This window comes from Hypanus sabinus, chromosome 6 (genome assembly GCF_030144855.1).
Source record: "Hypanus sabinus isolate sHypSab1 chromosome 6, sHypSab1.hap1, whole genome shotgun sequence".
Lineage (NCBI taxonomy): Eukaryota > Metazoa > Chordata > Chondrichthyes > Myliobatiformes > Dasyatidae > Hypanus > Hypanus sabinus.
Genome location: NC_082711.1, coordinates 5288779 through 5305025, shown reverse-complemented (window position 1 = coordinate 5305025; position 16247 = coordinate 5288779). Strand labels below are relative to the sequence as shown.

The 16247-nt window shown below is 54.9% G+C and overlaps 1 protein-coding gene across 1 annotated transcript in view; it reads right to left on the bottom strand.

The window, feature by feature from the left end:
• The window catches only part of oplah (5-oxoprolinase, ATP-hydrolysing), an 86600-nt gene extending 76591 nt beyond the window's left edge, over window positions 1-10009 (bottom strand). Inside the window, exons 1-4 of the mRNA XM_059971597.1 lie at window positions 9875-10009; window positions 4995-5118; window positions 2425-2620; window positions 1303-1468 (exon numbers count right to left, since the gene is read on the bottom strand). Coding sequence (XP_059827580.1) covers window positions 1303-1468; window positions 2425-2620; window positions 4995-5118; window positions 9875-9980 — 592 coding nt within the window. The 5' untranslated portion in view covers window positions 9981-10009. The remainder of the gene's footprint in view (window positions 1-1302; window positions 1469-2424; window positions 2621-4994; window positions 5119-9874) is intronic.
• Between the last annotated feature and the right edge of the window lie 6238 nt (window positions 10010-16247).

The window sequence follows — 16247 nt, the reverse complement described above, 5'->3', positions numbered from 1 at the left end:
GCACATTTGTGGATGATGCCAGGACTGCTGTTGTGGTATACAACGAGGAGGAATATCGGAGCTTGCAGTGGGATCGGCATCAGCTTGAAAAATGGACTGAGCAATGGCAGATGGGATTTAATGCAGACAAGTGTGAGTGTTGCACCTTGGTAGGGTGAACTAGGATAGGTGTTATACAGAGAACAGCAGCGCATTGAGGAGTGTGGTTAAAAGAAAGGTTCTGGGAGGACAGGACAATAATTCATTGAAATTGGCCTCACAGGTAGACAGGGTCATCAAGAACATCTCTGGTCACATTGGCTCTTCATAAATTGAGTGCAGGATTGAGGTTGTACAAGACTTTGGTGAGGCCTAATTTGGAGTATGGTGTGTGGTTTTGGTCACCCACCTACAGGAAAGATGTAAATAAGGTTGAAAGAGTGCAGAGAAAATTTACAAGGAGTACCCGAGTTATAAGGAAAGATTGGACAGGTTAAGACTTTATTTGCTGGAACATAGAAGTAATTGAGGGATACAAGCAAGCAGGCTTTTTCCATCGAGGCTGGACTGATTGACAACCAGAGGTCATGGGTTAAGGGTGAAAGGTGAGGTCAAGAGGACGCGAAGGGAAACTTCTTCACTCAGAGGGTCATGAGTGTGTGGGATGATCTGCCAGCAGAAGTGGTGCTTGTGAGCTCAATTTCAACATTTAAGCCAAGTTAAGGCAGGTAAATGGAAAATAGGGGTATGGAGGGCTATGGCCCCAGTGCAGGTCGATGGGGGTAGGCAGTTTAAATGGTTCAGCACGGACTAAATGGGCTGTTTCTATGCTGTACTTTTCTGTGACTGACAGAGTTAGGGGATAATCCTGGGGATGGGATGATCTCAGAATCTGGTTTATTATCACTGAGATATGTTGGAAAATGTGTTGTTTTGCACAGCAGTACAGAGCAATATATAATAACAAGCCTTTCGGTCTCGGGAAGGGTAACATAGAACAACAAATCATAAGGAGTGCAAAGAGGGAGGGAAACTACTGAGGCACTGCCCGTGGATTCACTGATGAGGGAGGCTCCTGTACCTGCTTCCAGACGGCATCCTGGGGAGGGGAGTCTGCAATGATGGACACTGCTTTTTTGAGGCACCTCCTTTTGAAGGTGTCCTGGATGCTGGGGAGGGTAGTGCTCATGATGGAGCTGAATTTTCTGAAGATTTTTACAGTCCTGTGCAGTGGCCCCTCTGTACCAGACGGTGATGCAGCCAGTCAGGATGCTCTCCACGGTACATCTGAGAGTTTAAATGCTAAAGATTTGAGACACTCACCGCCCATGTCAAAGCCGATGACAGCCTCTGCTCCGGCCCATCCGTGCGTGGTGACCGCGTAGCCTACAACCCCTCCGGCTGGTCCAGACAGGATTGCCCGAGACCCGTTAAACTTGTCCATGGGGGTGAGGCCCCCGTCTGACTGCATGAACAGAACCCGCACATCCTGGAGTGGGGGGCAGAGAGAGAGCAGGCAGTGTGAGAGGTCCCGTTCTGTCCCCAGTCAATGCCACACCCTTCAATGTACCCACAACATTGAGCTAACTGAACTGCTATCAACAACAATGAGCTGCAGCTTTCTCCTGCAGAGAGAGATAGACACAGGCGCACAGAGATAAACACGCACGTACACGTGCACACACACGTACATGTCCAGACACGTGTGCACACACACACGTACATGTCCAGACACGCACACACACGTACATGTCCAGACACGCACACACACGTACATGTCCAGACACGCACACACACGTACATGTCCAGACACGCACACACACGTACATGTCCAGACACGCGCACACACACACGTACATGTCCAGACACGCGCACACACACACGTACACACGTACATGTCCAGACACGCGCACACACACACGTACACACGTACATGTCCAGACACACACACACGTACATATCCAGACACGTGCGCACACACACACGTACATGTCCAGACACACGCACACACACGTACATGTCCAGACACGCGCACACACATACACACGTACATGTCCAGACACGCACACACACGTACATGTCCAGACACGTGCACACACGTACATGTCCAGACACGCGCACACACGTACATGTCCAGACACGCGCACACACGTACATGTTCAGACACGCGCACACACGTACATGTCCAGACACGCGCACACACGTACATGTCCAGACACGCGCACAGACGTACATGTCCAGACACGCGCACACACACACACACGTACTGCTCTATGACTTTGCTCAAAGATATTATGGACAGAACGGTCTGTAACCTTGCTGTATTACTGTATAACCCGGACTGCTGGGAGATAGTATGGGATCGATGGACTGAATGCCGTCGCTGTACGCTGAGCTAAGGAAACCTACCATCGCATGAGGCAGTTCCGGTCATTAACCGGGTACCTTGAGCGTGTTCTGGAAGCCGGCACGGAAGCTGCTGATGTACCGCCTGATGCAGGGGGTGAGGTAGGCATCGGCGCAGGCAGTGTACCCCCGGGGTACCACCCGGACCATAGGCATCACCTCCGAGGACAGCGAGACATGCTGGAAGCCCAACCTCCTCGCCAGCTCACCAACCCGCCGCTCGTGCTCAGACCACCTGCCAAGAAAGGACAATCAGCCGGGGTGGGGCAGAGCACGGCGCACTGGCAGCATTCAGATCCAGCCGACAGAATGTTCTGGAACCACAGGGCAGGATCCAGAACAGGCACAATGTGGTCCTTTGAGCTGCACTGCCAGCACCCCACCGGCTCAACCGTGTCCTCTTCCCTCTTCCATTAGCAGAAGGTACAAAAGCCTGGAAGCATATACTGTCCCACCAGGCTCAAGGTCTGCTTCTACCCCACTCTCATCAGAGTCTCGAATGGACCTCTTCTTATACAAACAGTAAAAGGGAGGCGAGAGTTTATATTGGACAACTGGAAAATGATGCTGGTGAGGAATGGGGACCAAAGAAATGGCAAATTAACTTAATGGGTACTTTGCATTAGTCTTCACTGTGGAAGTCACTAACAGTGTGCCACAGGTCCGTGAGTGTCAGGGAGCAGGAGTGAGTGACATTACTATTACAAAGGAAAAGTGCTGGCAAACTCAAAGGTCTTCAGGTGGATAAGTCACCTGGGCCAGATGGACGACATCCCAGAGTCCTGAGAGAGGTTGCTGAAGAGATAACGGATGCATTGGTCGTGATCTTTCAAGAATCACTTGATTCTGGCATGGTCCCAGAGGACTGGAAAATTGCAAATGTCACTCCACTCTTTAAGAGAGGAAATTATAGGCCAGTTAGCCTAACCTCAGTGGTTGGGAAAGTGTTGGAGTCTATTATTAAGGATGAGGTCTTTGGGTACTTGGAGACTAATGATAAAATAAGTCAAAGTCAGCATGGTTTCTGTGAAGGGAAATCTTGCCTGACAAATCTGTTCAAGTTCTTTGAGGAAGTAACAAGCAGGGTGGACAAAGGAGAGGCAGTGGAGTCATTTACTTGGATTTTCAGAAGGCATTTGATAAGGTGCCTCACCTGAGGCAGTTTAACAAGGTAAAATCCTATGGTGTTACAGGAAAGATACTGGCACGGATAGAGGAATGGCTGACCGACAGGAGGCAGTGAGTGGGAATAAAAAGGGGCTTTTTCTGGTTGGCTGCCAATGGCTAGTGGTGTTCCTCAGAGGCCAGTATCGGGACCACTACTTTTCACATTGTTTGCCAATGATTTAGATGATGGTATTAATGGATTTGTGGCAAAGTTTGCAGACAATACAAAGATAGGTGGAGGGGTAGGTAGTGCTGAGGAAGCAATGCGACTTCAGCAGGACTTAGACAAATTGGAAGAATGGGCAAAAAAAGTGGCAGATGGAATACAGTGTTGGGAAATGTACGATAATGCATTTGCTAAAAGGAACGATACTGCGGACTATTATCTAAATGGGGAGAATGTTCAAACATCAGAGGTGCAGAGGGACAGGAATCCTCATGCAAGCCTCAATGGGCTGAATGGCCTAATTCTGCTCCTATGTCTTATGGTTTTGAGGACCTTAACCCCATAATCTATGTCACCAATACTTTGCACCTCACTGCCTGCTCTGCACTCTCTAACACTTCATTCTGTTACTGTTTTACCATGTTCTACCTCAATGTGCCTTCCAGCTTGTCCTCCTTCCCCTCTCCCCACCTTTTATTCGGGCCTCTGTCCCTTTCCTTTCCAGTCCTGATGAAGGGTCTCAGCCCGAAACGTCAACTGTTCATTCCTCTCCACAGATGCCACCTGACCTGCTGAGTTCTGTCTCTCCGTCTCCATGTCCCCGCGTCCCCCTTCCTCTCCGTGTTCCCCCGCCCCCCCTCCCTCTCTGTGTCCCCGCGTCCCCCTCCCTCTCCGTGTCCCCCCGCCCCCCTCCCTCTCCGTGTCCCCCCGCCCCCCTCCCTCTCCGCGTCCCCCCGCCCCCCTCCCTCTCCGCGTCCCCCCGCCCCCCTCCCTCTCCGCGTCCCCCCGCCCCCCTCCCTCTCCGCGTCCCCCCGCCCCCTCCCTCTCCGCGTCCCCCTCCCTCTCCGTGTTCCCCCGCCCCCCCTCCCTCTCCCCCCGTCCCTCTCCCACTCAGTCTCTGTGTCTCCATGTCTGCCTGTGTTTGTGTTTTGCTCTGGGTTTCCAACATCTGCAGAATCTCCTGTTTAAGTATGCAAGGCAAACTTTACACTGCAGCTCAGTACACCAGACAATAATAAACCAGTCTCTATGTCAAAAACCTACCCCACAAATCACAGGGAGAACATCCGGTGGTGGGAATTGAACCCAGACTCCTGGCTCAGTAATGGCATTACACTACCCACTGCACTCCAGTGCTACACCCGAGTAGACAGAGTTCCTGACAGCAAGAGTGAAAGATAACACACCACCGCGGGAGGGAGGGCACCGGGAGCTCTCACGTGGTCTAACTGCGCTGCAAGGCTTGGAGGGGGAGACAAAAACAACACAGCCTCACGTGTAGGAATGCAAGAGCACCACAGCGAGACTATGGATGCCTCTCGACAGAACGGCTTTCAGCTCAGCCTCCAGCTGTAGCAGGTCCGTGCTCCTCCACACCTCCACCTGGTCTCCCGTGGATCCTGCGAAACACAAGAGTCAGAATCCAAATGTTGCTGGCACTCAGTTCACCCCCATATTTGTTGTTTTGTGGCAACAGTGCACAGGTGTACATCATTATAAAAAAAAAACAGACAAAAACAAATTAAATACGTAGTGCATAAGGAGAGGAACGTAGGCAGCGTTCATGGGTACACTGCCCATTCAGAAATCTGATGGTGACGGGGAGAAGCTGTTCACGATACGTTGTGTGTGTCTTCAGGCTCCTGTACCCCCTCCTTGACGGTAGCAATGAGAAGAGGGTGGTGGAGGAATTTTAAGGATGGATGCGGCCTTCTTGAGGCATTGCTCCTTGAAGATGTCCTGGATGGTTGGGAGCTGGTGCCCATGATGGAGCTGACTGGGTTTATAAATTTCTGACGCTGTGCAGTGCCCCTCCCCCCCCACAGACCAGACAGTTTTGCAACCAGTGAGAATCCTCTCCACAGTACATCAGCAGAAACCTGCGAGGTACTCTCGACAAACAGAACGCACGTTATTTTCACTCAGCCTCTGATAAGGATCTTTAAATATTAACTTTAGTTCTCACACATACATCGAAACAGCCAGTGAGATGTGCCCTTTGTATCGATGACCAACTCTGTCTGAGGGTGTGTTGGAGGCGGCTTGCAAGTGTCACATACTTCTGACACCAACACAGCATGCCCACAACTCACTAACCCTCATCTGTAGGTGGAAGAAAACTGAAGCGTCTGTCAGAGACGCAGACGGTCACGGGGAGAACATATAAACTCCTTACAGACAGCGGTGGGAACTGAACCAACATGCTACTGTGACTTTAAACAAAAGTCCCAACGACTTCAAGATTCAGGATTAGTTAATGTCATTTCCCATACACAAGTATAAAGGAGAATTAAATATTTGTTACTCCAGATCCAATGTAGCACAAAAAAATGCAATAAAGTTTACAATAATAATGAAAAACACAATAAATACAAATACATCAGTTAGCTTCTATAACACAAACCGATTGTATTCCCATAAAGTGACACTAGGCACAGGAGTACACAAGGTGACTGACAGGAAATGATAAAGTAGTGGTGGTTGGGGGGGGGGGGCGTGTGGTGTGTTGAATTAGTGGGTGGAGGTGTTGGGGAAAGTCACTGTTTTTGAGTCTGCAGGTCCTGGCGTGGAAACTCCCTGATGGGAGCTCACCAACACCAGTACTTTCCGAGGAAACTGAAGGGAGCCGGACGATGCACATCTGTACTCACATCATTCCACAGATTCACGGCATCCTAACAAACCGCATCACACTTCGTAAGGAAACTGCACTGGAGTGGGCAGGAGGCTCTATAGCGGGTTTTTAAAACGGCCCAACACATCACCGGCACCGGCCTACCCACCATCAAGGATATGTATACCGAAAGGTGCTGGAACAGGGCCAGTAAACCAGGTATGATTTGCACGAAGAGTCCTGACAAAGGGTCTCAGCCCGAAACGTCGACAGCACTTCTCCTTATAGATGCTGTCTGGCCTGCTGTGTTCCACCAGCATTTTGTGTGTGTTGCTTGACTTTCTAGCATCTGCAGATTTCCTCGTGTATGATTTGCGGAGGGCTATTTCAAGGGCGAAGAGACAAGTTCGAATGAGGTTGGAGGTGACATTGGATGAACGGCAACTCCGGCAGGGTCTGCAAGACTGTACATCCTACAAAGCGAAACCCCACAGCATGAATGGCAGAGATGCTTCACTACCAGATGAACTCAATGCCTTCTATGCCCGTTTGAAAGGGAGAATGTAACTACAGCTGTGAAGATCCCTGCTGCACCCGGTGACCCTGTGATCTCCGTCTCAGAGGCCGATGTTAGACTGTCTTTAAAGAGAGTGAACCCTCACAAGAGAGAAGGTCCCGATGGAGTACCTCGTAAGGCTCTTAAAACTTGTGCCAACCAACTAGCGGGAGTATTCAAGGACATTTCAACCTCCCACTGCTATGGGCAGAAGTTCCCACTGGCTTCAAATATACTAGTACCTGAGAAGAATAATGTGAGCTGCCTTAATGACTATCGTCCTGTAACACTCACATCGACAGTCATGAAATCCTTTGAGAGGTTGGTCATGACTAGACTGAATTCCTGCCTCAGCAAGGACCTGGACCCACTGCAATTTGCCTGTCGCCACAATAGGTCAATGGCAGGTGCAATCTCAATGGCTCTCCACACGGCTTTAGACCACCTGGACAACACAAACACCTGTCAGGATGCTGTTCATCGACTGTAGCTCAGCATTCAATACCATCATTCCCACAATCCTGGTTGAGAAATTGCAGAACCTGGGCCTCGGTATCTCCCTCTACAATTGGATTCTCAACTTCCTAACTGGAAGACCACAGTCTGCAGATTAGTGATAATATCTCCTCCTCGCTGACAATCAACACTGGTGCACCTCAGGGGTGTGTGCTTAGCCCACTGCTCTACTCTCTATATACCCATGACTGTGTGGCTAGGCATAGCCCAGATACCATCTATAGATTTGCTGATGATACAACCATTGTTGGTAGAGTCTGAGGTGGTGACGAGAGGCGTACAGGAGTGAGATATGCCAACTGGTGGAGTGGTACCACAGCAACAACCTGGCACTCAACATCAGTAAGACGAAAGAGCTGAATGTGGACTTTAGGAAGGGTAAGATGAAGGAACACATACTAATCCTCATAGAGGGATCAGAAGTGGAGAGTGAGCAGCTTCAAGTTCCTGGGTGTGAAGATCTCTGAGGATCTAACCTGGTCCCAACATATCGATGTATTTATAAAGAAGGCAAGACAGTAGTATACTTTATTAGGAGCTTGAAGAGATTTGGTATGTCAACAAATACATTCAAAATCTTCTATAGACGTACCATGGAGAGCATTCTGACAGGCTGCATCACTGTCTGGTATGGAGGGGCTACTGCACAGGACTGAAAGAAGCTGCAGAAGGTTGTAAATCTAGTCGGCTCCATCTTGGGTACTAGCCTACAAAGTACCCAGGACAGCTTCAGGGAGCGGTGTCTCAGAAGGGCAGTGTCCATTATTAAGGACCTCCAGCACCCAGGGCATGTCCTTTTCTCACTGTTACCATCAGGTAGGAGGTACAGGAGCCTGAAGACACACACACAGCGATTCAGGAACAGCTTCTTCCCCTCTGCCATCTGATTCCTAAATGGACATTGAAGCTTTGGACACTACCTCACTTTTTCAATTTACAGTATTTCTGTTTTTGCATGTTTTTTCAAATCTAGTCAATATACATAATAGATTTACTTGTTCATTTACTATTGTTTTCATTTTTTTTTTTCTCTGCTAAATTATGTATTGCATTGAACTGCTGCTGCTAAGTGAACGAATTTCACGTCTCCTGCCGGTGATAATAAACCTGATTCTGAAGTGGAGGTTGATCGGTTCTTGATCAGTCAGGGTGTCAAAGGTTATGTGGGGGAGGGAGGCAGGAGAATGGGGTTGAGAGGGATAAATCAGCCTTGATGGAATGGTGGCGCAGAGTAAAGGGAGCAAATGGCCTAAATCTGCTGCTTTGTCTTTGGTTCAGTTCTAAGGGCATTCTTTTGACTAGAACACGTGCCGTACAGCACAGGGCCAGCCAGGCCCTTTGTTGCAACCATGATGCCAATTTGAACTGGACATCTGCCATCACATGGTCCTAATCTGACCAGCCACTTGCCTGTCAGAATGCCTTACATCTCCCTACTGCCGGCACACCGCACACGGACACTGACCGTGGAGGCCAAGTCGCTAGGTATATGCGGATACGCGGAGAAGGAAAAATAATGGGATTGAGAGGGATAATAAATCTGCCATGATGGAACAGCAGAGCAGGCTTGATGGGCTGAATGGCCTACTGATGCTCCAATGTCTCACCCATTGTATCTGCTTTACCGGCACCTCTGTCAGAGTATTCCAGGCACCTACCTCTCTGTAATGCAAATAAGTCAGAGTTTGGGCACTTCTCAGATGAAGAGAATAAAATTTGTAATTAATCTTCACAAAGAAATAGAAAGATAATCGAGAAAATTTATGAACGTTTCTCAGCAGCGGACAGTCAAAACTGCCCATGACATCACCAGCTCCAGCCTAGAGAGAAAGGTGCTGGAACAGGGCCAGCAACATCACGAAGGATCCCACCCACCCTGCTCACGGACTGTCTGTCCCACTCCCATCAGGGAGGAGGCTATGTGGCATCCACACCAGGACCACAAACTCAAAAACAGATACTTTCCCCAAGCAGAAAGGCTGATCAACACCTCCACCCACTAATCCACCCACCACACCCCCAACCACCACGACTTCATCAATTCCTGTCAGTCACCTTGTGTACAGACACTCCTGAGCCTAGTGACACTTTGTATGTCTATAATCTATACCTTAGGCATCGATATTTATTGTGTTCTTTGTCTCATTGTGTTGTTGTGCTGCATCAGATCTGGAGCAACAATTATTTTACTCTCCTTTACACTCGTGTACAGGAAATGACATCAAACAATCCCGAACATCCTGAACACGTCCACGTACACATACACAGACACGTACACACACAGACAGACACGTACACGTACACACAGACACGTACACGTACACATACACACAGACACGTACACGTACACACAGACATGTCCACACACACATATACAGACACATACACACACACAGACAGACAGAGACGTCACACAGACCGACACCGACAACCTCCACTCCATCGATGTGTACAGAGTGAGAGCTCCTACCAGTGACAACCTCCAGCCCATCCGGCTTGGTCAACTGGCAGCCCGTCTGTCGCAAAACCACTCGCTCCTCAACCTCGATCACCTCCTCGTACAGCAACTCAGGCATAGTGATCTCCTAAACACGGGAGACAGAGAGAGGGTCAGTGTGAGAGAGAGAGGGAGGGTCAGTGTGAGAGAGAGAGGGAGAGGGTCAGTGTGGGGGTGAGTCAATGGCGAGATAGTCAGTGAGAGTGAGAGTGTGTGGAGAGACGGGAGGGTCAGTGTGAGAGGGAGAGGGTCAGCGTGAGAGGGAGAGGGTCAGCGTGAGAGGGAGAGGGTCAGCGTGAGAGGGAGAGGGTCAGCGTGAGAGGGAGAGGGTCAGCGTGAGAGGGAGAGGGTCAGCGTGAGAGGGAGAGGGTCAGCGTGAGAGGGAGAGAGGGAGGGAGGGTCAGTGTGAGAGAGAGAGAGAGGGAGGGTCAGTGTGAGAGGGAGAGTGGAGAGAGGGAGAGGGTCAGCGTGAGAGGGAGAGAGGGAGGGAGGGTCAGCGTGAGAGGGAGAGAGGGAGGGTCAGCGTGAGAGAGAGAGAGGGAGGGTCAGCGTGAGGAGAGAGGGTCAGCGTGACAGAGAGGGAGGGAGGGTCAGCGTGACAGAGAGGGAGGGAGGGTCAGCGTGACAGAGAGGGAGGGAGGGTCAGCGTGACAGGGAGGGAGGGTCAGTGTGAGAGAGAGAGAGAGGGAGGGTCAGTGTGAGAGAGAGAGAGAGGGAGGGTCAGTGTGAGAGGGAGAGTGGAGAGAGGGAGAGGGTCAGCGTGAGAGGGAGAGAGGGAGGGGGTCAGCGTGAGAGAGAGAGAGGGAGGGTCAGCGTGAGGAGAGAGGGTCAGCGTGACAGAGAGGGAGGGAGGGTCAGCGTGACAGGGAGGGAGGGAGGGTCAGCGTGACAGGGAGGGAGGGAGGGTCAGCGTGACAGGGAGGGAGGGAGGGTCAGCGTGACAGGGAGGGAGGGAGGGTCAGCGTGACAGGGAGGGAGGGAGGGTCAGCGTGACAGGGAGGGAGGGAGGGTCAGCGTGACAGGGAGGGAGGGAGGGTCAGCGTGACAGAGAGGGAGGGAGGGTCAGCGTGACAGAGAGGGAGGGAGGGTCAGCGTGACAGAGAGGGAGGGAGGGTCAGCGTGACAGAGAGGGAGGGAGGGTCAGCGTGACAGAGAGGGAGGGAGGGTCAGCGTGACAGAGAGGGAGGGAGGGTCAGCGTGACAGAGAGGGAGGGAGGGTCAGCGTGACAGAGAGGGAGGGAGGGTCAGCGTGACAGAGAGGGAGGGAGGGTCAGCGTGACAGAGAGGGAGGGAGGGTCAGCGTGACAGAGAGGGAGGGAGGGTCAGCGTGACAGAGAGGGAGGGAGGGTCAGCGTGACAGAGAGGGAGGGAGGGTCAGCGTGACAGAGAGGGAGGGAGGGTCAGCGTGACAGAGAGGGAGGGAGGGTCAGCGTGACAGAGAGGGAGGGAGGGTCAGCGTGACAGAGAGGGAGGGAGGGTCAGCGTGACAGAGAGGGAGGGAGGGTCAGCGTGACAGAGAGGGAGGGAGGGTCAGCGTGACAGAGAGGGAGGGAGGGTCAGCGTGACAGAGAGGGAGGGAGGGTCAGCGTGACAGAGAGGGAGGGAGGGTCAGCGTGACAGAGAGGGAGGGAGGGTCAGCGTGACAGAGAGGGAGGGAGGGTCAGCGTGACAGAGAGGGAGGGAGGGTCAGCGTGACAGAGAGGGAGGGAGGGTCAGCGTGACAGAGAGGGAGGGAGGGTCAGCGTGACAGAGAGGGAGGGAGGGTCAGCGTGACAGAGAGGGAGGGAGGGTCAGCGTGACAGAGAGGGAGGGAGGGTCAGCGTGACAGAGAGGGAGGGAGGGTCAGCGTGACAGAGAGGGAGGGAGGGTCAGCGTGACAGAGAGGGAGGGAGGGTCAGCGTGACAGAGAGGGAGGGAGGGTCAGCGTGACAGAGAGGGAGGGAGGGTCAGCGTGACAGAGAGGGAGGGAGGGTCAGCGTGACAGAGAGGGAGGGAGGGTCAGCGTGACAGAGAGGGAGGGAGGGTCAGCGTGACAGAGAGGGAGGGAGGGTCAGCGTGACAGAGAGGGAGGGAGGGTCAGCGTGACAGAGAGGGAGGGAGGGTCAGCGTGACAGAGAGGGAGGGAGGGTCAGCGTGACAGAGAGGGAGGGAGGGTCAGCGTGACAGAGAGGGAGGGAGGGTCAGCGTGACAGAGAGGGAGGGAGGGTCAGCGTGACAGAGAGGGAGGGAGGGTCAGCGTGACAGAGAGGGAGGGAGGGTCAGCGTGACAGAGAGGGAGGGAGGGTCAGCGTGACAGAGAGGGAGGGAGGGTCAGCGTGACAGAGAGGGAGGGAGGGTCAGCGTGACAGAGAGGGAGGGAGGGTCAGCGTGACAGAGAGGGAGGGAGGTCAGCGTGACAGAGAGGGAGGGAGGTCAGCGTGACAGAGAGGGAGGGAGGGTCAGCGTGACAGAGAGGGAGGGAGGGTCAGCGTGACAGAGAGGGAGGAGGGTCAGCGTGACAGAGAGGGAGGGAGGGTCAGCGTGACAGAGAGGGAGGGAGGGTCAGCGTGACAGAGAGGGAGGGAGGGTCAGCGTGACAGAGAGGGAGGGAGGGTCAGCGTGACAGAGAGGGAGGGAGGGTCAGCGTGACAGAGAGGGAGGGAGGGTCAGCGTGACAGAGGGAGGGAGGGTCAGCGTGACAGAGAGGAGGGAGGGTCAGCGTGACAGAGAGGGAGGGAGGGTCAGCGTGACAGAGAGGGAGGGAGGGTCAGCGTGACAGAGAGGGAGGGAGGGTCAGCGTGACAGAGAGGGAGGGTGGGTCAGCGTGACAGAGAGGGAGGGTGGGTCAGCGTGACAGAGAGGGAGGGTCAGCGTGACAGAGAGGGAGGGTCAGCGTGACAGGAGGGAGGGAGGGTCAGCGTGACAGAGAGGGAGGGAGGGTCAGCGTGACAGAGAGGGAGGGAGGGTCAGCGTGACAGAGAGGGAGGGAGGGTCAGCGTGACAGAGAGGGAGGGAGGGTCAGCGTGACAGAGAGGGAGGGTCAGCGTGACAGAGAGGGAGGGTCAGCGTGACAGAGAGGGAGGGTCAGCGTGACAGAGGAGGGAGGGTCAGCGTGACAGAGAGGGAGGGTCAGCGTGACAGAGAGGGAGGGTCAGCGTGACAGAGAGGGAGGGTCAGCGTGACAGAGAGGGAGGGTCAGCGTGACAGAGAGGGAGGGTCAGCGTGACAGAGTAGGGAGGGTCAGCGGACGAGGAGAGGGAGGGTCAGCGTGACAGAGAGGGAGGGTCAGCGTGACAGAGAGGGAGGGTCAGCGTGACAGAGAGGGAGGGTCAGCGTGACAGAGAGGGAGGGTCAGCGTGACAGAGAGGGGAGGGTCAGCGTGACAGAGAGGGAGGGTCAGCGTGACAGAGAGGGAGGGTCAGCGTGACGAGAGAGGGAGGAGGGTCAGCGTGAGCGAGAGAGGGAGGGTCAGCGTGACGAGAGAGGGGAGGGTCAGCGTGAGAGAGGGAGGGAGGGTCAGCGTGAGAGAGAGGAGGGAGGGTCAGCGTGAGAGAGAGGGAGGGAGGGTCAGCGTGAGAGAGAGGAGGGAGGGTCAGCGTGAGAGAGAGGGAGGGAGGGTCAGCGTGAGAGAGAGAGAGGGTAGGGTCAGCGTGAGAGAGAGAGGAGGGGAGGGGTCAGCGTGAGAGAGAGGGAGGGAGGGTCAGCGTGAGAGAGAGAGAGGGAGGGTCAGCGTGAGAGAGAGAGAGGGAGGGTCAGCGTGAGAGAGGAGAGAGGGAGGGTCAGCGTGAGAGAGAGAGAGGGAGGGTCAGCGTGAGAGAGAGAGAGGGAGGGTCAGCGTGAGAGAGAGAGAGGGAGGGTCAGCGTGAGAGAGAGAGAGGGAGGGTCAGCGTGAGAGAGAGAGAGGAGGTCAGCGTGAGAGAGAGAGAGGGAGGGTCAGCGTGAGAGAGAGAGAGGGAGGGTCAGCGTGAGAGAGAGAGAGGGAGGGTCAGCGTGAGAGAGAGGGGGGGGGGAGGGTCAGGTGAGAGGGGGGGTCAGCGTGAGAAGAGAGTGAGGAGAGAGGGAGGGTCAGCGTGAGAGAGAGAGAGGGAGGGTCAGCGTGAGAGAGAGAGAGGGAGGGTCAGCGTGAGAGAGAGAGAGGGAGGGTCAGCGTGAGAGAGAGAGAGGGAGGGGTCAGCGTGAGAGAGAGAGAGGGAGGGTCAGAGTGAGAGAGAGAGAGGGAGGGTCAGCGTGAGAGAGAGAGAGGGAGGGTCAGCGTGAGAGAGAGAGAGGGAGGGTCAGCGTGAGAGAGAGAGAGGGAGGGTCAGCGTGAGAGAGAGAGAGGGAGGGTCAGCGTGAGAGAGAGAGAGGGAGGTCAGCGTGAGAGAGAGAGAGGGAGGGTCAGCGTGAGAGAGAGAGAGGGAGGGTCAGCGTGAGAGAGAGAGAGGGAGGGTCAGCGTGAGAGAGAGAGAGGGAGAGGGTCAGCGTGAGAGAGAGAGAGGGAGGGTCAGCGTGAGAGAGAGAGAGGGAGGGTCAGCGTGAGAGAGAGAGAGGGAGGGTCAGCGTGAGAGAGAGAGAGGGAGGTCAGCGTGAGAGAGAGAGAGGGAGGGTCAGCGTGAGAGAGAGAGGGAGGGTCAGCGTGAGAGAGAGAGAGGGAGGGTCAGCGTGAGAGAGAGAGAGGGAGGGTCAGCGTGAGAGAGAGAGAGGGAGGGTCAGCGTGAGAGAGAGAGTGAGGGAGGGTCAGCGTGAGAGAGAGAGAGGGAGGGGTCAGCGTGAGAGAGAGAGAGGGAGGTCAGCGTGAGAGAGAGAGAGGGAGGGTCAGCGTGAAGAGAGAGAGGGAGGGTCAGCGTGAGAGAGAGAGAGGGAGGGTCAGCGTGAGAGAGAGAGAGGGAGGGTCAGCGTGAGAGAGAGAGAGGGAGGGTCAGCGTGAGAGAGAGAGAGGGAGGGTCAGCGTGAGAGAGAGAGAGAGGGAGGGGTCAGCGTGAGAGAGAGAGAGGGAGGGTCAGCGTGAGAGAGAGAGAGGGAGGGTCAGCGTGAGAGAGAGAGAGGGAGGGTCAGCGTGAGAGAGAGAGAGGGAGGGTCAGCGTGAGAGAGAGAGAGGGGAGGGTCAGCGTGAGAGAGAGAGAGGGGAGGGTCAGCGTGAGAGAGAGAGAGGGAGGGTCAGCGTGAGAGAGAGAGAGGGAGGGTCAGCGTGAGATGAGAGAGAGAGAGTGGGAGGGTCAGCGTGAGAGAGAGAGAGGGAGGGTCAGCGTGAGAGAGAGAGAGGGAGGGTCAGCGTGAGAGAGAGAGAGGGAGGGTCAGCGTGAGAGAGAGAGAGGGAGGTCAGCGTGAGAGAGAGAGAGGCGAGGGTCAGCGTGAGAGAGAGAGAGGGAGGTCAGCGTTGAGAGAGAGAGAGGGAGGGTCAGCGTGAGAGAGAGAGAGGGAGGGTCAGCGTGAGAGAGAGAGAGGGAGGGTCAGCGTGAGAGAGAGAGAGGGAGGTCAGCGTGAGAGAGAGAGGGAGGGTCAGCGTGAGAGAGAGAGAGGGAGGGTCAGCGTGAGAGAGAGAGGGAGGAGGTCAGCGTGAGAGAGAGAGGGAGGGTCAGCGTGAGAGAAGAGAGGGAGGGTCAGCGTGAGACGAGAGAGGAGGCGAGGGTCAGCGTGAGAGAGAGAGAGGAGGGTCAGCGTGAGAGAGAGAGAGGGAGGGTCAGCGTGAGAGAGAGAGAGGGGAGGGTCAGCGTGAGAGAGAGAGGGAGGGTCAGCGTAGAGAGAGAGAGGGGAGGGTCAAGTGAGAGAGAGGAGGGTCAGCGTGAGAGAGAGGGAGGGTCAGCGTGAGAGAGAGAGGGGGGGGGAGGGTCAGCGGTTGAGAGAGAGAGGGGGAGGGTCAGCGTGAGAGAGAGAGGGGGGAGGGTCAGCGTGAGAGAGAGAGGGGGAGGGTCAGCGTGTGAAGAGAGAGGGGGGAGGGTCAGCGTGAGAGAGAGAGGGGGGAGGGTCAGCGTGAGAGAGAGAGGGGGAGGGTCAGCGTGAGAGAGAGAGGGGAGGGTCAGCGTGAGAGAGGGAGGGGAGGGTCAGCGTGAGAGAGGGAGGGAGGGTCAGCGTGAGAGAGGGAGGGAGGGTCAGCGTGAGAGAGAGAGAGGGAGGGTCAGCGTGAAGAGAGAGAGAGGGAGGGGTCAGCGTGAGAGAGAGAGAGGGAGGGTCAGCGAGAGAGAGAGAGAGGGAGGGTCAGCGAGAGAGAGAGAGGGAGGAGGTCAGCGAGAGAGAGAGGGAGGGTCAGCGTGAGAGAGAGGGAGGGTCAGCGTGAGAGAGAGGGAGGGTCAGCGTGAGAGAGAGGGGAGGGTCAGCGCGAGAGAGAGGGAGGGTCAGCGCGAGAGAGAGGGAGGGTCAGCGCGAGAGGCGAGAGAGGGGAGGGTCAGCG